The following is a 12607-nucleotide window of genomic DNA, read 5'->3' as shown; positions in this document are numbered from 1 at the left end:
GGGGTTAGGGCAGGGGCTTCAGCGGGGGTTAGGGCAGGGGCTTCAGCGGGGGTTAGGGCAGGGGCTACAGCGGGGGTTAGGGAGGCTCCACACAGAGCCAGAAAGAAAGCCGCAGGTAACACACATTACTTCCCAACAACATGCTACTATAGCCTTATACTAGAGCCCTGATAGTAAACCTAGCTCTGTTCAACATATTAAACTAGTATAGTTTTGACTGATTGAAAAGGCAGTGCTACATTCACCAGCGTTGATAATGCACTTCATTGGGGAATTGCCCGTTTCCCATTTCCCCTGTACCTGAATAAAATCTTAATTCATTCCTAGATAAACGTTTCAAAAAGACATTTCAGACACACGCCTACTGTAAGAAAACATACCAGTCAATAAATATTGTCGTTGGTACAATAAATTAAGTCTGCATTATGTACAACATGGCAGAGAGGAAGGCTACATCTCTCTCTCATTTAAAAACACACCACTCACTCACGCACACACAACAAACAAAATTCAGCTACAGTAACAAAACATATAGCTGTGTGTGTGTGTGTGTGTGTGTGTGTGTGTGTACGGCCTGGATTTCTGTGTATCCGGCACTAAGAGTCTGAGTGAGACTAGAGAATGTCCATCCATACTTTGGTTCGATCAGCTCAGCACAGTGCAGGATCTCAGTGCTCTAATCCGGAGCATACTGAGCAGTAGTATGTTCAGACATTGGCGAACGCCAGTATTGCTTTGCATATTATCATGTTTCTAGTATCCCCTTTGAGCAGGATGCTTAAATTCAGACATTCAGCAGTACAGCTTGGATAAAGTACTTAGGCATAAAAAACTTGAACTTGAACTAGTATAGTGTCATTCAAAGAGAATGATCAGTAGTATCTTCTGTGCAGTGAGTTCAAGGCAAGCATCGCCGCATCACTGGACCCGCCGTCACGGTCTGGCAGTTTGAGTGACAGGAGAGATTACCCAATCCTGTATCAGGGCTCGTCACGGCCCAGGATCCTGACCGTTCGGCACCAGTGATGGGTTGGAGGCAAGGTGAGGTGGGCAGGGGTTAAAGTGCGCCGGTTGCCGAAAGCCTTGCCCGTGCTTCTGTCGCGGCTTACGTGGCGTTTCGCCGTGTGCGTCTGTTCCACATGCCTCGTTTGGAGTGGTAGTGATGTAAGAAGTTCCTCATGTAAATCCTCTCCACCTCCAGACCTGACTGGAGGATCCTAATACAGGAAGCAGGGGAGAGCAACAGAGCACCCATCAGCGACTGTATTTCATGTGTAGGAGCCATTTCAATGATAATGTACTATATTGCTTTATTTTGTATTTCTGTTTTGTGAGCGTGCCCTCTACAGGTCAAAAAGGCTCTAAATTAGGGCTGGGTATCGAGTCGAATTTCAAGAATCGATTCGATTCCGATTCACAAGGTTCAGAATCGATTATCACGATTCAATTCGATTGATTCGATTCGATTCAATATCGATTCGGTTAGTGTTACTAAAACCTGTTTTTTTTTTTTTTTTTTAGCTGTAACCTTAATTACATGACTGCCAAGTTATGCAACACATCAATACTAGGGCTGGGTATCGATACTGATTTCCAAAAATTAATGAATGAATGAATCATTGAATGAATGAATGAATCATTGAATGAATGAACTATTCATTCCTTAATTTATTCATTAAATAAAAGATCGATTTTGGGATTCACGAATCGATTCTGAATCATTTGATTCAGAATCGATTCTGAATCAATTTTTTAAACCCAGCCCTACTCTAAATAGGAAGAGGACCAGGCAGTGGGTGTGGATGACTGCTTTTGCACACAGCTTTTGACCTTGCTGTTGCATGGCCTCCTTCTTTATCAATTTCTGTTTGTTTGTTTGCATTACAGTGCCTACTTTGGCTTTATTATTTACAATTTCAAGTCTGTGAATAAATCAGACATTATTTTGGAAAGTCAGCTGGACCTCACTTTTTTGCAATCAACCGTCAACCGAGATTCCACAGTCAACACCAATTGTGACCCATGGACACAACCTTAGGATAATGAATAAATATTTTTGACAACAATATGAGTCAAGTCATGGTATAGTGACCATTACTACAGTATACCATGACTTGACTCATATTGTTGTCAAATATTTATTCATGAATGCCCCTTTCCAGACACACACCTGCAAGCATGCACAGAGCATGGACGAGCGCACACACACACACACACACACGCACACAAGCGCGCACACACACGCACACACACACGCACACACACACACGCACACGCACACGCACACACACACACACACCTGTCCAGTAGTTCCCAGTCCTCGCCTCCCCAGCGGTCTGTGAAGTCCCTGGTGTTCATGCCTCCTGCAGCGTCCAGGTCTGACTTATAGATCCCCAACAACCCAAAACCATTCACCTCCCAGTAGCCTGGAACACAAACAAATGAACCAACACACACACACACACAACACACACACACACACACACACACACACACACAGACAGACAGACAGACAGACACAAACACATTACAATGGCATAAGTATACACTGTATGTGTGAACAATTATTATAAGTCGCTTTGGATAAAAGTGTCAGATAATGACTGTAATGTAATGTAATGAACAGTATATGCTCATGTGGTTCTGGGTGTGAGATTGTGTGTGTGTGTATGTATGCATGTGTGTGGGGGTGTGTATGTATGTATGTGTGTGTGTGTGTGTGTGTGTGTGTGTGTGTGTGTGTGTGTGTGTGTGTGTGTATGTGTGTGTGTGTGTGTGTGTGTGTATGTACAGGTATGTGTGTGTGTGTGTGTGTGTGTGTATGTATGTATGTACAGGTATGTATGTGTGTGTGTGTGTGTGTAGTATGTACAGGTATGTGTGTGTGTGTATCAAAGGTTATTATAGTTAACGAAAACTAATTCAAAAATGAAAACTAGGTGTGAAAAAACATTTTAGTTAACTGAAATAAAAATAAAAACTAGGCTTTACAAAAAAACGATAACTAACTAAAACTGTATTGTGTGTTTACAAAACTAACTAAAATAAACTAGATTTGTAGAGAAAATGTCCTTAGTTTTAGTCTTTTTCATTCCATACATAAGCCTAGTATTTTGGGTGGATATGAAATCTATCCTCCATTATTTCTTTAGCTGTGCCCCTGCGCAGAGGTAATCTGACGTTTGCCAGATGGTTTGTTTTGCACAGAGTGAAACAACATGAGCTCACGAGATCAGGATGGTCTCACGAGGCTAGCGCAGAAAAAAACAACAACTAAAACTTATACTGAAACTAATAAAAAATAAACTAAAACTAAGCATTATCAAAAAAAATTAAATAAACTAAACTAGCAAATCTGCTTTAAAACTATACTGAAATTGAACACAAAAAGTTTAAACGATATAAAAATAAAAACTAATGAAAAAAGCAAAACTATTATAACCCTGGTGTGTATGTATGTACAGGTATGTGTATGTGTGTGTGTGTGTGTGTATGTATGTACAGGTATGTGTGTATGTGTGTGTATGTATGTACAGGTATGTGTGTGTGTGTGTGTGTGTGTGTGTATGTATGTACAGGTATGTGCGTGTGTGTGAGTGTATGTGTGTGTGTGTGTATGTATGTACAGGTATGTGTGTATGTATGTGTGTGTATGTGTGTGTGTGTGTGTATGTGTGTGTGTGTGTATGTATGTACAGGTATGTGTGTATGTATGTGTGTGTATGTGTGTGTGTGTGTGTATGTGTGTGTGTGTGTGTGTGTGTGTGTATGTATGTACAGGTATGTGTGTATGTATGTGTGTGTGTGTGTGTGCGCTCAGTACCTCGGGGCTCTCTGGGCGTAGCCCCGCAGTCCAGTCTCATCACTATGGGGGCGAAGGCCATGCGTCCCTCCACACAGTGCTTCCTCACAGCGTCGATGATGTAGGGGGGGAAGTGGATGTGGAGGTCACACAGAAACATGATGCTGTGGTCATCCTGAGAGAGGAGGAGGGGGGGGGGTTAGGAAGAGAAGAAGGTGAGGCATGGCCGGGGATAATGGAGGACACCAGCGATGCCTCTCTGCCTTTCTCTGGCCTCCTGTCCTCCCTGCCTATATGTTGGTCCCGGGCTGATGATGTCACACTCACGGTGATGAGGTCGATGCCCGCCTGTAGACCGGCCGAGCGCTCAAAGTTCCCGCTCAGCCTCACGTACTGGTACCTGATATAGACACACACGTGCACACGCACACGCACACACACACACGGACTTAGTTTCAAGTACAGGAATTTGATGGAGATAGTGTCCTGTGTTTCTCAGTCAGCGCGTACCTGGGCAGTCTGGACGTCCGCAGGGCCTTCTCCACATCCATGTCCGTGCTGTTGTAGTCCGTGATGATGAGGTTGAAGTTGTGATCTCCTGTCTCTTGGTACAGACCCTCCATGTCCACTATCAGCTGCTGCACCCAGCGAGCCTGGTTCTTCACTGGGACAGATAGACGATTAACTGTTAACATCCCTACTTATTATGACACAAATAAACTCCTGTCTAGTAGGCTAGATTGTTTGCCAAATTGCCACCTAGACAGACAGACAGACAGACAGACAGACAGACAGACAGACAGACAGACAGACAGATAGATAGATAGATAGATAGATAGATAGATAGATAGATAGATAGATAGATAGATAGATAGATAGATAGATAGATAGATAGATAGATAGATAAAGATACAGTTGTTTGGCTGTTTTTTGGCCACGTTGAAAGGAATGAATACTAATGTGGAATGTGTTTTGACATGATTTGAAGATGGGGGGCGGGACTTCGGAGGCTGTGTGACTCGTGCTGCTTTAGTCCAATAACGAGTTGTCATTTTAAAAATTGAGCGGTAGCCTACCAATAGAATCTAAATTTTTAAGATTGATTGCGCATTTCCCCCCCAAAGTAGACAACTTGTCGAAGTTTGAATATTTATTTGACAGCCCTGGTGTGTGTGTGTGTGTGTGTGTGTGTGTGTGTGTGTGTGTGTGTGTGTGTGTGTGTGTGTGTGTGTACCTGGTACTAGGAAGTGGACCATAGCTGTAGGGTTCCAGTGAAAGCCCACAGGGTTGCACAGCAAAGTTTCGGGGGCGGGCCGAGGGAACTGTACTCCCCTGGGCTGCTCCCTGGGTCGGCTGCGGCGAATCAGAGCGTAGATGTAGTGTGACAGGCGGACGTGTTGGCCAGTCAGGTCCCTCAGCTCCAGCTCTAGGAGGTACCTGCTGCCCTGAGCCCCGTCCACACGCTTCTCCACGTTCACCACTCGGACCAGGGAGAAACGCCTAGGGAGACAGACACAAGCAGGGAAGGACATTACAATACTTTTGTTCAGCCAAAATCTTCTTCCCCAGCCCAAACACATAGACTCACGGGTCGGGCTCTAAACTCTTCACTGAACTACAGACTGAGAACTTTCATTCAGATTCCGTCGCTTAAAGTGGATGGAAACAATTTGAGAATTTAAAAAAACCTGCATTGCAACACCAGTCCAAAGTCTTTAGGGCGTAGCTTTGTTTGGGTTTGAACCAATCCAAAGTCTTTAGGGCGTAGCTTTGTTCGGGTTTGAACCAATTCAAAGTCTTTAGGGCGTAGCTTTGTTCGGGTTTGAACCAATCCAAAGTCTTTAGGGCGTAGCTTTGTTAGGGTTTGAACCAATCCAAAGTCTTTAGGGCGTAGCTTTGTTCGGGTTTGAACCAATCCAAAGTCTTTAGGGCGTAGCTTTGTTAGGGTTTGAACCAATCCAAAGTCTTTAGGGCGTAGCTTTGTTCGGGTTTGAACCAATCCAAAGCAGGAGGTGTAGTCTTGTTACCGGCCGTTCTCGCTGGCATCCTAGCGACTATTTCAACTTAGAAAACCCCAGATGTTCAGAAGCCGGAGATCACAAATGTCTGGTATTGTGAGACTAACACACACACACACACACACAAACCTGTACACACACACACAAACCCGCACACACACACACACACACACTCACCCTTGGTGCCTCTGGTTGAGTTTGTCCATGAAGGCCCTGACGATGGGGAGGGCGTCGCCGGGACTCAGCACCAGGTTGCCGGACACATTGCAGCGCAGGTCGATCCAGTCGGAGCGCAGCTCCTGGAGGTCCAGGGGGGTCACCTGGAAGGTCTGACCCCAGTTCACCTCGGCGTCAAAGACGGGCGGAGGGGAGGGGTCGTAGGCCAGGTCATCCTCCCCGCCCTCAGAGTCTCCATCCCGGCCCCACGGCGAGTCACTCGCCCCTCTTCTCTCCATCTCTCCTTCATCCCCTCCTCTCTTAATCTCTCCTTCATCCCCTCCTCTCTTAATCTCTCCTTCATCCCTTCCTCTCTCAATCTCTCCTTCATCGCCTTCTCTCTCAATCTCTCCTTCATCCCCTTCTCTCTCAATCTCTCCTTCATCCCCTTCTCTCTCAATCTCTCCTTCATCCCCTCTTTGTCCTCTATCGATCCTTTCCACCCCTCCCTCCTCCCACCCCTCATCTACCCTCCCCGTCACCCCTCTGCCCACAGAAGGGCGCGGGACCCTACGGACGCTGTTGTCCACATCCAGCTGTGCCTGGGAGTCCGTCTCCATCTCCCTGAAGCTGTTCCCGGTTGTGGTCGCCTTGCGGTCCCCCCTCAGGGTGGCGGGGTCAGTCTCTGGCAGCAGAGCGGTGGACCGTTTGGTGACCGCGGGCCACGGGCTCGTAGTGCGGTCAACCGCCGCCCCCCCTCCCTGAGCCACGGGCGCGTCCCCGTGCGCTGTGAGAGGCTGCAGACGGCGGAGACGCTGGACCTGCTTGGCCCCGCCCCTTTTAGCGGGCCTCCGGGCGCGCCGACGCCTCGGCTCCACCGGGGGACGCCGCGTGGGTTCCGCCGCTCTCTCTGGCGGTCTTGGCCCCTCCCCCTCTGCTGCCCTCTCTTCTAAAATGAAGTGTCTCTTGGCTGGGTCTTCTGTTGGTCTCCTGGTTGGTCTATGGTGCTCTGTCTCTGCTGGTCTCTCTGCTGGTCTCTTCGCTCGTCTCACGGCTGCCTCTTGTCTTTCGGGTGACCTCTTTGCTGGTCTGTGTGCGTCTCTCTCTGCTGGTCTGTGTGCGTCTCTCTCTGCTGGTCTGTGTGTGTCTTTCTCTGCTGGTCTGTGTGCGTCTCTCTCTGCTGGTCTGTGTGTGTCTCTCTCTGCTGGTCTGTGTGCGTCTCTCTCTGCTGGTTGGAGCGCTTGTTTCTCCGCTGCTCTTCTTGCTGGTTTATGCTGCTCTGCCTCTGTTGGTCTCACTGCTGGTCTCTCTGCAAGTATGGGCCTCTCTCCCTCTGCTCGTCTCTCTGCTTGACTCTGCTGCTCAGTCTCTGCTGGTATGTCTGCTGGTTTTAGGAGGTCTCCCTCTCCTGCTACCGACTGTTGTGCTGGTTTCTGTTCCTCTGGTCTCGGCTGCAGTATGACTCCTCCCTGGCCGTTGACCTCCTTCCTCCTCCTCCTCCTCCTCCTCCTGTAGACGTGCAGGCCGGTATCTGAGCCGTTCCTCAGGGGGGCGCTGTCTCCCGTCTCATGCAGGTCGACGGAGAAGAGCTTGCGTTTGCGACTCAGAACGTAATCGTCGTAGTCATCTCCGTAGTCGGGCAGGCGGTTCTTCTTTCTCTCCTGGCGGTCCTCGGCTCCGCCTACTCTGGGGCGGCCTTCATCTTCGAGCTCCACCTCCTCCTCCTCCTCCTCCTCCACGTCTAAGACCTGCTCCCTCGGTGGAAAGCCAAACTCTGGGAGTAGAAGAGAAAGAAATGGAGAAAAGAGAAGAGAGATAGAAGACAAGACTGTCAAAAGGTCCATGGTGGGGACAACGGTGTGAATGGTCCATGACATCCCTGGGTGGCAGCACGGTGACCTACCTCGGACCCTCTCCTGGCCTTCTGGCCCGTCCAGTCTCATGTACTTAGAGAAACCGAACCTGGAGAAAGAGCACCCATCACGACATGACACATCAACGTCAACACGCCCTCTCCTGTCCTCAACCATAAGCTCCATCCTTCACAAAGTCAACGTTCTCTACAAGATCTGTTATTACACAACGCCCTCTGCTGGAGTTGTCAGGTATACCAACGCAGTATGAAACGAGATTAAACACAGATCTTTGCCCCCCCGCCTTCACAATCTCTCGCTCCCATCTCTACCACTGGCTTTACGTTACATTACAGTCTTTTAGCAGAAGCTTTTATCCAAAGCGACTAACAATAATTGCATTCTCAACGTAGGAAAAGCCAATGTACTACTACTCGCCAGAACTCACAAGTGCACCTCCTTTCTAAAACAAGTGACTAAGTGCATAATCTCATGCTGAAGGCAAAGTGCAAGAATAGCAATCTAAAATATAATAGGCGCTTAAGAGGGAGGATCGTGGTAGTACTACTTTAATCCTTTAATCATCCCTTTAGCGCTCTCTCCCTGACAGACCTTACCTGTCCAAGTAGAGAGGGTTCTCGTGGTAGAAGCAGGAGTTTTCGGTCTCCATGTGTGTGAGGCGCGTGTAGTCGTTAGGGTAGATGTAGGACATGTGAACCTGGGAGAGAGGAAACAACATGCTAACAGCTCAAGTGTGTGTTGATTAGATTAAACCTAGAAATGGTGCTCAGAGAGCACAGACCTCCGCCCCTGAATGCATTTCGTGGCTCTGCGAGCGCCAAAATTGAATGGGTTCTAAATTGGTTTCATAAAAAGCGGTCTGGTAGATTTTAGTGCAAAAAAAAAAGGAATGGAGGTGAATGGCCGGCCGTGTTTGGGTGGCTCGTGGACCCACGCCAGGATTCGGATCCTCTCCAGAATTTAATGAGCTCTAAGTTGGCCCATGCTACACCCCTCCACCGAGTTTCATGAAAACCAGTCTGGTAGTTGGTGCAGGTAGGGAGGTAGGTTGAGTGCACTTACAAACTGTAGCCCCTGGTAGCGAAGCAGAGGGAAGCCTTTGATGATGTAGCTGGGCTTGTAGGAACAGTCTGGCAACACACTCTGGAGGTACCTGCTGTCAATCTGAGGGACTACACACACACACACACACACACACACACACACACACACACACACACACACACACACACACACACACACACACACACACACACACACACACACACACACACACACACACACACACACACACACACACACACACACACACACACACACACACACACACACACACACACACACACACACACACACACACGGCAGGCCAGAGTTAAAACGAAAGGAAGCCAGAGATGGTGAGCGATGCGTCTATGTCTGTCTGTGTGTGTATGTGTGTGTGTGCTCTCTTACTCTTGTAGAACGAGTCTCGGGAGTCTTCTCTCAACATGTCGGCCCTGTTGGCAGGCTGGTTGCTGGGTGTGCTCTGAAGGGAGCGGGTGTGGCTGGCGGCGGTCTGTGGTACATGAGCTACATCGCTCATCCTCAGGGCAGATTCATCTGCAGGGGGGGGCGGAGACAGCAGCGGAGATCTGAGATTTATGGCCATAGCTGAAATTCTAGTGGTTCAGTCGGCGTGGTGTGGTTAAATAGTTGTGTGTTTGCCTGTCTGTCTCCAGTATAAGGGACAGGCAAACACACACATCTTTGAAGACCGGTGTGGCAAGCGCATTGTGTTGCCTCTGGGTATGAAATGCGCTATACAAATAAAGCTTTGGTTGATTGATTGAGCTCTACAACCCAGCTCTAGGGATGGGAATCAAAAACCGGTTCCCAGTGAATCGATTCCTTGGAATCGTTGGCCAAAATCCTTAACGATTCTGCTATTGATTCCTGTCGTTGCTGCGCGTGCGCAATGTCGTCACACGCACGCTGCCTTGTTTTGTTTTATTAGACCGCGGTAGAAGAAGCCAGCAACATGTCGTTTAAGCATAAACGTTCGAAAGTGTGGTTACATTTCACGCGACAAGATGACAACATGGCCACTTGCAAAAACCTTTATCATCAAAGGGGGGAAATACTACAAATATGCAAAAACATTTGGCCACACAGCATGATAACTTTGCAGGAATGTCACGTTTTTGATGCGCTCCGGAGTGACGACAGCAGCGCAGCTAACGTTAGTGTAGTCGAAGGTAAACTCCTCCAGAGTCCATGTGTGTTAGTGCCATTTGTTTAATTGTGTAAAGCAGCTTTCAATATATTAATAATTTCCATTTCCATCCATGTAATTTAGATGATGACGTTCAGAATCAGACTGGTGGTAGTCGGTCTGAAAAAATACTGATTTGTTTATGTCAGTTTTATTTTTGGTTCAAGGTGAATACACCTAAAACTGTAATTAGCATTTTCAAAGTAGTACATATAAAAGAAAATGAATGTTAATAAACCTGTTTGTACTCTTTTTTGACCAATGAGAATCGATAAGAGAATCGATAAGGAATCGGATCGATAAGCAGAATCGAAAATGGAATCGGAATCGCTAAAATCTTATCAATTCCCATCCCTACCCAGCTCCGCAACTACCTGCCTCAGATTGAAAATATGAGACCGTTTTCAACCTCTGCTCTCTTCAGATTGGCGAAAGCCAGTGTTGGGTGTTATGATTTAGTTTGTCTTTAAATCAAATCAAACTTTATTTGTATAGCGCATTTCATACGCAGAGGCAACACAATGCGCTTTACAGAGAGCAAATGGGGGGGGGGGGGGGGGCATAGGTCCCACCCCTACATATTCCAGAGGGAAGGAAAAAAAACAGTTTCACCCAGGGGTCAGAAAGGTGAACTGTAAAAATTCTTCCCTGACCTCCCTCAACAACACGATTGAGCAAGCTCCTGGAAAATGTTTGTCTATTGGCTAAGAACATTTACAGAGCAGTAAACATGGGCTTAATACTTCACAAGAGAGACATGACTAACAGTAGAGTGCACAAATAGTTACAGAGAAGTTGTCTACATGGTAGGCCATTATGTGTATGCTTTAACAACACTATGCCACTAGAGGGCGCTGCTAGATACTGAAGTGTGGCATCTGCTTGTGCTTGTATGTCAGCGTGTGTGTGTGCGCGTGTTCATACTCACTGGTGTAAAGAGAAATGTGCTTGGAGCCGATAATCGTAAATTTAAGGCCTTCCAGGTTGAGACGCCACTGTGTAAAAACAAACGATACACGCAAAGGTCAAACAGCCAATCAGAAGAAGCGCTGACAGACGGAGGGTGCTGTGGGCAGAGGCCATGGGCGACACACACTCACCACCACCTCCACGTGGTCAGTCCCTCTCTCGTTCTGCTTGTGGATCACCTCAAAGAAATACCTCTTCTGTCCCGACAGCCTGCGAGGGAACACCGTTACATCAGCACCATGGAATAGAATAGAATAGTACAGGTGCATCTCAGAAAATTAGAATATTGTGGAAATGTCATTATCTTCCGTAATTTAATTCAAACTGTCAAACTTTCATGTATTCTAGATACATTACACAAAGTGAAATATTTCAATCATTTTTTGTTTTAATCTTTATGATTGTACAGTATGTTCATTTATTACATTAGCAGGTCATTTAGCAGATGCTTTTATCTAAAGCGACTAACAATAATTGAATTTACCGTAGGAAAAGCCAAAGTACTACTACTTGCCAGAACTCACAAGTGCAGTGAGTCCTTTCTAAAACAAGTGACTAAGAGCGTAATCTAGTGCTGAAGACAAAGTGTAAGAATAGCAATCTTATACACTCAATACTTGGCTCCTTTTGCACAAATTACTGCATCAACCTGGAGCGTGGCATGGAGGCAATCAGCCTTGAAATATTTCACTTCATGTGTAACAATCTATAATATATTAAAGTTTCACTTTTTGAATTAAATTACCGAAAATAATGAGCTTTCCACAATATTCTAATTATATGAGATGCACCTATAGAATAAAGTAGAATAGAAAGTTTATTTGCCATATATATCCAGTACAGATACAGTATAGGTACATTGGAATTGCTTGTCCTTACAATATCTTATCAGCACTAATCAATTCCTCGTTCCATTCCTAGGTACGCAACCAGACATTATAAGGTTCCCAAACCCAATCAATCAATTTACTATCTCTAGACTATCAAATTGATCCTCATCTCATTTTATTTCATCCAATGTGTGATTGTGTCTGTAATATAGTCAGTGCAATTAATAAAGTTGAAGTATACAGTTGTACAGAGTCAATTGTTATTGTCTATTCTAAAGGCAAGAGTCAATTGTTATTGGCCGGGTTTCCCGAACGAGTTAAGAAGCACTTAACTCCAAAGTACTTCTTAACTCGTTCGGGAAACCCGGTCATTGTCTATTGTATAGGCAAGGTGTTCAAGTGTTGTCAGGTGTTGGTCGAGAGAGGGGGGGGGTGATAGGCCAATATGGGGTTGGGGAGGGGGTATATGCGTGGGGAGGGGGAGTGGGATTGAGAGACTGAACCATCAGAAAACAGAACAGTCGCAAGGGGGTAACTGTCCAGGGCAGAGCAGGGGTCAGGATAGAAGCTGTGGAGCCTGTCCTTCGCGGTCCTGATGCTCGGCCATCTTCCGTCTCTCCGGTGAGATAGTGCAGACAGGTGGCAGCTGGGGTGGTTGTTGTCCTTTGTGATGGAAATGGCGTTGGTTGTAGAGATCCTCGGTGGCT

At 46.7% G+C, this 12607-nt stretch overlaps 1 protein-coding gene across 1 annotated transcript in view; it reads right to left on the bottom strand.

Moving 5' to 3' along the window:
• Positions 1 to 1105: 1105 nt before the first annotated feature.
• b4galnt3b (beta-1,4-N-acetyl-galactosaminyl transferase 3b) overlaps positions 1106 to 12607 on the bottom strand; it is a gene marked incomplete at both ends in the record, with an annotated part of 15079 nt that continues 3577 nt past the window's right edge. Inside the window, 15 exons of the mRNA XM_084452378.1 lie at positions 1106 to 1217; positions 2300 to 2426; positions 3824 to 3977; positions 4130 to 4202; positions 4313 to 4466; positions 5037 to 5302; positions 5998 to 6229; positions 6551 to 6737; positions 7392 to 7750; positions 7880 to 7938; positions 8447 to 8547; positions 8913 to 9022; positions 9303 to 9449; positions 11030 to 11096; positions 11202 to 11280. Coding sequence (XP_084308504.1) covers positions 1106 to 1217; positions 2300 to 2426; positions 3824 to 3977; positions 4130 to 4202; positions 4313 to 4466; positions 5037 to 5302; positions 5998 to 6229; positions 6551 to 6737; positions 7392 to 7750; positions 7880 to 7938; positions 8447 to 8547; positions 8913 to 9022; positions 9303 to 9449; positions 11030 to 11096; positions 11202 to 11280 — 2227 coding nt within the window. The remainder of the gene's footprint in view (positions 1218 to 2299; positions 2427 to 3823; positions 3978 to 4129; positions 4203 to 4312; positions 4467 to 5036; positions 5303 to 5997; positions 6230 to 6550; positions 6738 to 7391; positions 7751 to 7879; positions 7939 to 8446; positions 8548 to 8912; positions 9023 to 9302; positions 9450 to 11029; positions 11097 to 11201; positions 11281 to 12607) is intronic.

Source organism: Borostomias antarcticus (assembly GCF_949987555.1).
Source record: "Borostomias antarcticus genome assembly, chromosome: 18".
In the NCBI taxonomy this organism is placed as follows: domain Eukaryota; kingdom Metazoa; phylum Chordata; class Actinopteri; order Stomiiformes; family Stomiidae; genus Borostomias; species Borostomias antarcticus.
This window is presented reverse-complemented; position numbering and strand designations above follow the sequence as displayed.